Source organism: Anolis sagrei, chromosome 6, assembly GCF_037176765.1.
Source record: "Anolis sagrei isolate rAnoSag1 chromosome 6, rAnoSag1.mat, whole genome shotgun sequence".
Classification (NCBI taxonomy): Eukaryota; Metazoa; Chordata; class Lepidosauria; order Squamata; family Dactyloidae; genus Anolis; species Anolis sagrei.
Window position 1 is genome coordinate 9,026,596 of NC_090026.1, and position 11,746 is coordinate 9,038,341.

At 42.4% G+C, this 11,746-nt stretch overlaps 1 protein-coding gene across 6 annotated transcripts in view; it reads left to right on the forward strand.

The window, feature by feature from the left end:
• EFS (embryonal Fyn-associated substrate) overlaps positions 1-11,746 on the forward strand; it is a 28,772-nt gene extending 17,026 nt beyond the window's left edge. For 5 of the 6 annotated variants that reach the window (XM_060780012.2, XM_060780013.2, XM_067469751.1 and 2 more), the window contains 3 exons: positions 5,553-6,254; positions 7,162-7,251; positions 9,382-11,746. In XM_060780012.2, coding sequence (XP_060635995.2) covers positions 5,553-6,254; positions 7,162-7,251; positions 9,382-9,795 — 1,206 coding nt within the window. In that variant the 3' untranslated portion in view covers positions 9,796-11,746. The remainder of the gene's footprint in view (positions 1-5,552; positions 6,255-7,161; positions 7,252-9,381) is intronic. The other variant, XM_067469752.1, reaches the window with a different exon arrangement.

Genomic DNA, 11,746 nt, shown 5'->3' on the forward strand with positions numbered 1-11,746 from the left:
TTGTTGTGGTTTTATCATAGCACTTGGTGGGGAATTGGGGAAAAGAACAGAGGTATTTATAAACAGATACAGTAACTGAACCAAATTTGGAGGAACTGGGAGACCCATTAAAGCAGCATTTCTCAACCTGGGGGTCGGGACCCCAGGGGGGTCGCGAGAGGGTGTCAAAGGGGTCGCCAAAGACCAATTAGAAAACAGTCTTTTCTGTTGGTCATGGGGGTTCTGTGTAGGAAGTTTGGCCCAATTCTATCATTGGTGGGGTAAATTAAAATTTAGCAAACTTTAATTACTCTCTAATGCAGTGGTTCTCAAACCTCCTAATGCAGCGACCCCTTAATATAATTCTTCATGTTGTGGTGACCCCCAACCATAACATTATTTTTGTTGCTACTTCATAACTGTAATTTTGCTACTGTGATTAATTGTTATGTAAATATCTGATATGCAGGAAGTATTTTCATTCACTGGACTAAAATTGGCCCAGATGAACCCAAATTTGAATACTGCTGGGGTTGGGGTAGGGGGTTGATTTTCTCATTTGGGAACTGTAGTTGCTGGAATTTATAATTCACCTACAATCAAAGAGCATTCTGAACTACACCAATGATGGAATTGGACCAAACTTGGCACACAGAACTCCCATAACCAACAGAAAATACTGGAAGGGTTTGGTGGGGATTGACCTTGAGTTTGGTAGTTGTAGTTCACCTACATCCAGAGAGTGTATCTTGACCAAACTTGGCACAATTATGAACACTGGTGGAGTTTGGGGAAAATAGACTTGAAATTTGGAAGTTGTAGTTGCTGGGATTTATAATTCAACAACAATCGAAGAGCATTCTGAACCCCACCAACGATAGAATTGGGCCAAACTTCCCACACAGAACCCCCATAACCAACAGAAAATACTGTGTTTTCTGATTGTCTCTGATTGACCCCCCTGACACCCCCTCGTAACCCCCCCCCCAGGGTCCCCACCCTCAGGTTGAGAAACGCTGATTTAAAGGAACACACAAAGGTTAGTCAGTAAGAAAGACGGAAAGAACTCTGTTACCTTCCAGGCCCCAATCTGAGTATGTGTTTTTTCTTTTTCTTAAAGGAGCTTTAAAACCAAATATTTGGAAATGCTGCATGAAAGAAAAAAGCAAACCAGCAAAAAGAAATTCTAGATAAAGCTGAGTCTGTTGCAATTCTGACTTAGTTAAGCAAAACTTACTCAAGACTTATTCCTGAGATAAGCAGGAATGAGACAGAGCCAAACTGATAATGACAAATTGCTGCTCAGAAATCATCCTATATTATGGGGTAATGATTTGACAGAATGCCTGTCGAAAAGCATTCAAGGACAGTTGACATGTTTGGCTTGTAAATGGAGAAATTTGGAAATGGACACAGTGTCTTGACTACAAATGTGAAGGACTGGGGTGAAAAGCTGGGCGGGCGGGCGGGGGGGGGGGGGGGACCAAACTGTTTACCTCCTTTTTTCAAAGCATATTTTTCTGGATTAAAATAGAAATGGATTGTGGAGTAAGAATTAAAATCGTTAAGATGAGGTATTCCTATATTTTCTCCTCCTGCGTCATTTCCAAAAACTATGCAGTAAGTAGTTTCTCATATCATTGCTGTTGTTGATCTCTTTATACACTTATTATTTTCACAGGAAAAATACATTTAACATATCAAACATAATTGTGCCAAAGACAGTCATATGTCATGCTTTTTATGCTCCTAAATTATATAAGAAAGAGCCAGTGTAATTTGAGCATTGAAGTACAACTCTGGAGACAAGAGTTTAGGATGAGTGTAGGATTTTGTGATTGTATGTTTTGCACAGTTTGCTTTATATTATATTAGCTTGGGTACCCAGTGTTGACCGGGCTATTTGAAAAAGTAATTTTTTTAAAAAAAAAATTCCAAAATGCATAAGGTTGGGGGTGAACATCTTGCCAGATTAACCCCCTGAAATGCCATCAGTACTTAGTTTGTCGTGTTCGGCAAGTTTGCTCTAGATGCATCATCAGTGGGGTTCAGTATGCTCTCTGACTGCAGGGTAAACTACAACTCCCACCATGGTGAGTCAGTTCCCTCAAACCCCTACAGTAGGTTCAATTAGTCATGGGGGTTCTGTGTACCAAGTTTGGTCCTGGTTTATTGTCGGTGGTGGCCACAGTGTCTCTGGATGTAGGTGAACTACAACTGCCAGAAATGAAGATCAGTTCCCCTCAAACCCCTCCAGTATATTTAGTTGGCCATGGGGTTCCATGTGCCAAGTTTGATTTAGGTACATCATTAGTGGGGGATCACAGTTTCTCTGGTTTTAGGTGAAGTGCAAATCCCAAAACTCAAGGCCAATCCCTCCCAAACCACTCAAATTTGGGCGTATCAGGTATGCATGCCAGGTTTGATCCAGGTCCATCATTGGTGGAGATCAGAGTTTCTCTAGTTGTGGGTGAACTACAACTCCCAGAAAAGAAAGTCGGTTCCCCCCAAACCCCCCAGTAATCAAATTTGGGCATATCAGGTTTGGTCCAGATCTATCGGCTTTTAGGTTCACCGTGCTCTCTGGTTGTAGGTGAACTACAACTCTTCCAAATCAAGGTGAATTTCTCCCAAAGCCCTCCCAGTATTTTTTTTTTTTTGTGGTCATGGGGGCTTTGTGTGCCAAGTTTAGCCCAATTTCCTTTTTGGTGAGGTTCAGAGTGCTCTTTGAATGCAGGTGGACTATAAATCCCAGTACCTGCAACTCCTATAAATCAAGGTGAATTCCTCCCAAACCTCGTGGATTACTATTAAAAATAGGCCTAACAATTACTACACCCCATGCTGCACCATGACTTGATATTAATATTGAAATATTACAGTAATTCAAAACAAATTAAGAGAAATAAAGAGAAATGTAACTTAATATAACAGCTTCATTCTAAAATCAGCTTTTTAATAGGGGTTTTTAGTTTAGAGTATCACAAGGCAACAAAATCAAACTTTTTGTAATCATCAGAAATGAGAGCAGCACAGTTCAAATCAATCTATATGCTGATTTTAAATATGTCTTTATTTTTTTCTGCCACGTCAACTTTTTAAAATATGACAAATGGTACATTACAGTGGACTACTGTAGAGTCTGCACATTTGACATCACATTCGTGTAACACAGTGGTTCTCAACCTTCTTAATGCCCCGACCCCTTGATACCATTTCTCATGTTGTGGTGACCCCCAACCATAACATTATTTCGTTGCTATTTCATAACTGTAATTTTGCTACTGTTATTATTCGTCATGTAAATATATGATATGCAAGATGTATTTTCATTCACTGGATCAAATTTGGTACAAATACCCAATACGCCCAAATTTGAATACTGGTGGGGTTGGGAAGGGGTTGATTTTATCATTTGGGAGTTTTAGTTGCTGGGATTTATAGTTCACCTACAATCTAAGAGCATTCTTAACTCCACCAACGATATAATTGAATCAAGCTTCCCACACAGAACCCTCGTGACCAACAGAAAATACTGTTTTCTGATGGTCTTTGGAGACCCCTCTGACACCCCCTCGCGAACCCCTCAGGGGTCCCAACCCCCAGGTTGAGAAACACTGGTGTAACACAAGCCAACAAATATTTTCATCAGATATAATTTTAGGTCATTCTTACAGAGTTTTTTTGTGCTGAATTCAGATAAGTGTTTATTTTTTCTCTATCACGTGTAGTTTTTGCAATGAGGCTAATCAAATAATCAATGCATTTACGCACTAAGATCAATTAGATTCTATGGATATCAGTGTGTAAATGCATGAATTATTTGATTAGCTTCATTGTAAAAACTACATATGGTAGTGAAAAAATAAACACAGATCTGAATTCAGCTCAAAAAACTATAAGAGTGACCAAAAAATGATGTATTGTCGAAGGCTTTCATGGCTGGAATCACTAGGTTCTTGTGGTTTTTTTCGGGCTATAGAGCCATGTTCCAGAGGCATTTCTCCTGACGTTTCGCCTGCATCTATGGCAAGCTTCCTCAGAGGTTGTGAGGTCTGTTGGAAGTAGGAAAAATGGGTTATATATCTGTGGAATGGCTGGGGTGGGGCAAGGAGCTCTTCCCTGCTGCAGTTAGGTGTGAATGTTTAGCTGATCACCTTCATTAGCATTTGAAGGCTTGCCTGAGCCTGGGAAAATCTGTTGCTGGGAGGCGTTAATCTGTGCCTGGTTTTTTCCTCTCTGTTGTTTAGCTGTTATAATTTTAGAGTTTTTTAATACTGGTAGCCAGATTTTGTTCATTTTCATGGTCTCTTCCTTTCTGTTGAAATTGTCCACATGCTTGTGGATTTCAATGGCTTCTCTGTGTAGTCTGACATGGTGGTTGTTGGTGTGGTCCAGCATTTCTGTGTTCTCAAATAATATGCTGTGTCCAGGCTGGTTCATCAGGTGCTCTGCTATGGCTGACTTCTCTGGTTGAAGTAGTCTGCAGTGCCTTTCATGTTCCTTGATGCGTGTCTGGGCGCTGCGTTTGGTGGTCCCTATGTAGACTTGTCCACAGCTGCATGGTATACGGTAGACTCCTGCAGAGGTGAGAGGATCCCTCTTGTCCTTTGCTGAACGTAGCATTTGTTGGATTTTCTTGGTGGGTTTGTAGATTGTTTGTATGTTGTGTTTCCTCATCAGCTTCCCTATGCGATCAGTGGTTCCCTTGATGTATGGCAGGAACACTTTTCCTCTGGGTGGATCTTCATCTTTATTCTCGTGGCTTGTTCTTGGTCTTGCAGCTCTTCTGATGTCTGAGGTGGAGTATTCATTGGCCTGTAGAGCCCAGTTGTGGTGGTTCAGTTCATCTTGGAGGAAGTGGGCTTCGCAGATTCTTTTTGCATGGTCTGCCAAGGCTTTAATGGTGCTTCTTTTTTGACTTGGGTGATGGTTGGAGTTTTTATGTAGGTATCTATCTGTGTGTGTGGGTTTTCTGTAGACGGTGTGACCCAATTGTTGATCTGGTTTGCGGATGACTAGGACATCTAGAAAAGGCAGTCTTCCTTCATTTTCTTTTTCCATGGTGAACTGGATGTTTGGGTGGATGCTGTTAAGATGGTCCAGGAACCTGTTGAGTTCTTCTTCTCCATGGCTCCAAATGGTGAAGGTGTCATCCACATATCTGAACCATATCGTGGGCTTTTTGGTTGCTGTTTCCAGGGCTTGTTCTTCAAAGTGTTCCATGTAGAAGTTAGCTATGACCGGGCTGAGAGGGCTCCCCATAGCTACTCCATCTTTCTGTTCATAGAATTCATTGTCCCACTGAAAGTAACTGGTGGTAAGGCAATGGTGAAACAGAGCCGTGATGTCTGATGAAAAAATGATGTCTGATGAAAAATACTTGTTGGCTTGTGTTATTTGTGCTTTAAGCATACCAGTTGCTTGAGTTCCAATTAACAGAGAGTCTACTGTAAATAAATAAATGGTGATGATGATAATTATCTATATATTGAAATCAAATGCATAAATTGACACTTCTGCCCACAGTCACTGACCAATTGCCCATTTCTTTCACTCTTCTCCATTGGCAGGTTTATGATGTCCCCTCTTCTGTACTCCGGGACTCTCCGTCTGACACGTATGACTCACCCTCTCCGTGCCCCAAAAAGGTGGCCCGTGTGGCCCCACAACCCACTGCCCCGCCACCTTCCGACGACCCTTACGACGTTCCCCTTGCCTTCAAGAAACTCCCAAGCCAAGAGGTGGAAGAGGAGGAGGAGGACAGAGACCCTGAGAGTCCCCTAGTTTATGCCACCCCATCTAATCTACGCCGGGCTTCAGCGTTGCTTAACCTGTACGAGTCGCCCGAGGAAGTGTTAGCGGGAAATGCAGAGGAGAAGGAAGAGAAGAAGGAGGAAGAGGAGGAAGAAGATGGAGGTATCTACGATGTTCCTCTGCTGGTCTCTAGCTCTCCGCCCCTTGAAGGGACTCTCCAAGGACTGAGCCTGCGGGAACCCGGACCCCCGTCCCGTCCGCGCCTGCCTTCAGCGGAAAGTCTGTCCCGCCGCCCGTTGCCTGCCCTTCCCAGCGAAGAACGGCTGTCAACGGAGCCTCCTCCACCCTCCCCAAGCATTGTGAGGAAGGGCAGCATCCAGGACCGCCCGCTTCCACCACCACCACCCCGACTGGGGGGTCTTGGAGCCGGGGAGCCAATAGAACAAGTTAGGGATGATGGCCACAATGAATATGAAGGAATCCGCTTGCCGGATGAATATGATTATGTTCACCTCAAGGTAAGGAGAACAGAAGCTAAGATTATGGTGCAGCCTTTAGCTAATTGGCCAAAGATATGTTATTACTGAACTCTTGGGATAGATTGGCCTCTAATCCAACCAATTTGGGAGCACAGTTGTCCATGCAGATTTTGTGGATTAGTTATTCACACAGTTTATGGTCTCTAGGTTCCTCCAGTGTAACCTTCTGGTCAGCTTCCTCCAGTCATGATGAAGGACCAAACATTTTTTGAGGGAATACCATTCTAGAAATCTCTAGAGCAGGTATGGGCAAACTTAGGCCCTCCAGGTGTTTTGGACTTCAACTCCCACAATTCCTAACAGCCTACCGACTGTTATGAATTATAGGAGTTAAAGTCCAAAACACCTGGAGGGTCCAAGTTTGCCCATGCCTTACATAGGTCCTCCAGTGCCGTTCTGTGGTCCCTTTCCAATGTGAGTTGACAGTAGAGTTGCACTGGAAGATCTAGACCAGTAGTTCTCAACCTGGGGTCCCAAGATGTTTTTGGCCTACAACTCTCAGAAATCCCAGCCAGTTTACAAGCTATTAGGATTTCTGGGAGTTGAAGGCCAAAAACATCTGGGGATCCCAGGTTGAGAACCACTGATCTAGACATTTGTAGCAATAGAGCATGTTTTTATTTACCATGTGTCACTTTCACTGAGGTCCTGAGTCCCTGGATCTAAATCCAGTATATTAGTACAATGTGCAAACCACGTTGACTATTTTTCACCCTGGAACCCACTCAATCTTTCCACTCAATGTAGCTCTACAGAATGTGGAATAGATCCATGATATATCCTTTGTTTGATCACATTTTTCTTCACTACATTTGTGGGCCATTTTCTCACCAGTTTGTCCCAAACCCATCAAATGAATACCCAATTCCTGGCTCTCTCTTCTTAGGGGGCAGATAAAATCCAGCCCAAAGCAACCACTCCAGAAGGCAACCCTGGACTCACGTTACCGACAGATACTGCGCAGACAGAAGAAATGGTATCTTGACACTTTTCATTTTGTAATTAATATATCACGTTTGTAACCCTCTTCCATAAAGAATCTACCCATATTGTCTCCTTTATTTACTTCTTTTTAAAGCTGAAACTGACCAAGAGGCGCTCTGCGAAGGCCAAATGGTCAGTTTATAACAGCAACAAGACTCCAACTCTCATCTATTAAGAGTGTTCAACATCTCTCTTTCTCTTTCAAAACTTAAAGAGACAGATGAAAAAGATATCTGTTGTTATGGTCCATCATTTTTAGCTTCCCATAATCTTTTCTTGGATTGCATTAAATATCCTAGCATTATTCTGGGGAATTATTGATGGCCATGTGTATAAAGTGTATATTAAATACCAAATATAAGCCAAGAAGCTAATGTTACCACAAAAAACTGGGAAACGGCATTGACTCGAGTAGAAGCCAAGCGTGGGAAATGCAGCAGCTGGTAGATTTCAAAATAAAAATGCATACCAATAAAATTACATTAATTGGGGTATCAATAGGTTAAATGTTTTTGAATATTTATATAAAAACTTTAATTTAAAATAAGACTGTCAAACTGTGATTAAACTATTATTCTAACCTTCTTCAATGTAAATGTAATAAATGTAATAATTGAGTAAAATAATAAATGTAATAATAATAAAAGTAATAATAACAATAATAAATAGAGTAAAATAATAAATATAATAATAGAGTAAAATAATTAATATAATAATAATATTGTCTAAGGCTTTCATGGCCAGAATCACAGGGTTGTTGTAGGTTTTTTCGGGCTATATGGCCATGTTCTAGAGGCATTCTCTCCTGATGTTTCGCCTGCATCTATGGCAAGCACCCTCAGAGGTTGTGAGACTTCACAACCTCTGAGGATGCTTGCCATAGATGCAGGCGAAACATCAGGAGAGAATGTTTCGCCTGGATCTATGGCAAGCATCCTCAGAATTTGTGAGACTTCACAACCTCTGAGGATGCTTGCCATAGATGCAGGTGAAACGTCAGGAGAGAATGCCTCTAGAACATGGCCATATAGCTCGAAAACATTTACAGCAACCCAATAATAATAATCATCATCATCATCATCATAGAGTAAAATAATAAATGTAATATAATAAATAGAGTCAAATAATAAATGTAATAAAATAATAATAATAATAATAATAATAACAACAACAACAGAGTAAAATAATAAATACCTTTGACTCAAGTATAAGCTGAAGGGGGCTTTTTCAGCCCAAAAAAGGGCTGAAAAACTTGGCTTATACTCAAGTATATACAGTAGATTAATATTCAGATTTGGGTCCCATCTCAGGGTTATCTCATTATATACCTATATGAAAAAACGGGTTTTCCAATATCTGCAAGGATCCAAAATACTTTAACTCCTTTTCAGCATAAGGGATATTTAACTTGTATATATGAAATTATTATTATTATTATTTATACCTAGGTTTATCTCTCCTGAAGGAGTCTCAAAGCAGCTTAATATAAAAGCATTAGCATTTAAATTATACCAATATGCAAACATTAAAACAGGATTAAATATAAACAGTATTTAAAAACTGGGTTGCTGTGAGTTTTTCGGGCTGTATGGCAATGTTCCAGAAGCATTCTCTCCTGACATTTCGCCCACATCTGTGGCAGGCATCCTCAAAGGTTGTGAGGTCTGTTGGAAACTAGGCAAGTGAGGTTTAGATATCTGTGGAAGAACCAGCCAAGCTTTGAAACTGTAAGGCCATTCAATGCTAATCAAGATGGCCAACTGCAACATTCACACCTGCCTCCAACAGTCAGGACTCCTTTCTCCCACCCTGGACATTATTCCACAGATATATAAATCTCACTTGCCTAGCATCCAACTGACCTCACAACCTCTGAGGATGCCTGCCACAGATATGGGTGAAACGTCAAGAGAGAATGCTTCTGTAACATGGCCATACAGTCTGGAAAACTCACAGTAACCCAGTGATTATGGCCATGAAAGCCTTCGACAACACAGTATTTAAAAATGTCCAGAAAGCACATTTCCAGTGTTGACAAAAGGCAATTTCTGTTATATCCCATTTTGAAAACAGTAGTAAAGATGAAACCTGTTGCCATCTCACATCTTTTCCTGTTTTCTAGGCACCACCTTCCCCGGAGGACAGCCAGCTTCTGCAGTTTTACACAGGGCAATGCCAGACTCATTACACAACCCTTCTGACAGCCATTGAAGCCCTGCTTGCCAGTACAGGTGCCCACAAGCCCCCGTGGGTCTTCGTTCCTCATGGCAAATTTGTCATTGTCACAGCGCACAAACTGGTCTTTGTGGGGGACACAGTCTCACGGCTGGCCTCCTCAGCCACGGTGCGGACACGGGTGGGCGCTGCCAGCGGCTCACTCTGCCAGGCGCTGAAAGAAGCCGTGCGCTCAGTCAAGAACGCTGCCTTGCACTATCCGTCGCCTCCTGCCGCCCAGGAGATGTGCGAGTGCGTGGCCGAACTCTCCCGACAAGCCTTGGCCTTCACCTCTTTGCTGGGCACCTTGGCACCCTCTTGATCCTGTGCTCTCCTTCCCCTCCTCGCCAGCAAAGTCTGATCCATGGTCTGAGAGAAACAGAGAGGGACACTAGAATCCCTGGTGCCTATCATCATCGTGTCATTTCAGACCTCTTACTGCAGTGGTGCCATGTGGACTCCAGCAAATCGTGTGCCAAAAGTGTGTCTGTTGGGTCACCTTCCACTGGTGCCAATGTTACATTTCGGAGCTCTGACTTACAACACTGTTTTATGGCCACCAACATTTTCTGGCCACCTACATCATTTCAAGACCTCTTATGCAATATTGACCCTCCGGACGCTAGCAATACGTGTGCCAAAACGTGCCTGTTGGGTCACCTTGCATCAGTGCCAATGTTTATTTTTGGAGCTCTGACGTCCAGCTCTCCCAAATGTTCAACGTGGTCCATAATGGAGATGTAGATGGACGCTAGAATCCCTGGTGCCAATGACTACCGTGTCATTTCAAGACCCATTTTTGCTGTTGGTCACTTTGCATTGGTGCCAATGTTTCCTTTTGGGGCTCTGATTTCCAGTACCATTGTCTCTAATGAGTCTTTGCTCCATGACATTCCTTTAGTTCAGTGATTCCCAAAGCTTAGTCCTCTGGGTGGTTTAGACTTCAGGTCCCACACCTCAGCTGTCTTGGCCAATGACCAGGATTCTGGGAATGAGAGCGCAAAACACCCAGAAGGCCAGCGCTTGGGAAACAAACATTTTTGGCTTCTCTAGGTGGCTCTTGGTCCATAATTTCAAGCTCTTTACAAGTATCAAATCTGTGCCGCTTCGTGTTTAGGCCTCAGTCTTTGCAGGTACAAAGATGGCATTACCTTCATTCCACTCCAGTTTAGATCGTTTGGTCATTCTCCTAACCAAAGAGCTTTTCTAGTATTGTTGAAGGCTTTCATGGCCAGAATCACTGGTTTGTTATAGGTTATTTCGGGCTATATGGCCGTGTTCTAGAGGCATTCTCTCCTGATATTTCGCCTGCATCTATGGCAAGCATCCTCACTACCTCTGAGGATGCTTGCCATAGATGCAGGCGAAACGTCAGGAGAGAATGCCTCTAGAACATGGCCATATAGCCCGAAAAAACCTAGAACCCAGCTTGTCTAGTGTTTCTCCTTACCAACTGTTTTCTCCATTTGATGTTCAAAATGGTTTAACCAACAGGAAATATTTTTCCCAAAAGTTTTGCTGATGAGATGGGGTTGCAAACCCAAATACATGGGGCGAGACATGGCTGCTGCTTCCCGCAAACTTGATATTAGGGATGCAACCCTTTGCTCATACACACATCCAAATAAAAGCCTTCATGGGAAAGGAATAAGGAGCAAATTTGGGAGGAGACACTCCTTCTCATTTGGTAACAGTCGTCTGGATAGGACGGAGGGAGGAAAAAAGCCCCAGAATGGGAATAGTCAGTATAAATATAGCAGAGAAGATAATGGAGAAAAAGGGAGGGGAGGATTAGTCCAGATAAAGCAAACAAATGCAGAAAGTTCTGCCAAATCCAAAAGGGAAGCAAAGAAATCTGGGGCACAAGCAAAGAAGCCAAAGGTGAGGAAGGAAGTGATAAAAATAGACAATAGAGTGACTGGTCAATGTCGATTTTATACACTACACAATACAGAGCACAGAGATGGGCACCTGAAAACTGGAAGGGCTGCATATGGGGGAAAGGAAGCATTTCTGGGGCAGTTGGCAGAGATCCATTTACTCAGGTCTTTGCTTCTCTGAAATTTCTCAATTAGTTTTGCATTCTTTACTGAATAGGTGCCAACTGGTTTTCCCAAGTTATAAAACATATCTATGTATAGGTACGCAAAAAAAAACTCCTTCAGATCATTTCCTCACCAAAAGCAAACTGGGTCAAAGCATCTCTCTCAGGAAATATTTGCCAAGTTGTTTTCTAGGTTTGGTCATAATAAAAATGGTGCAAAATGAAACAA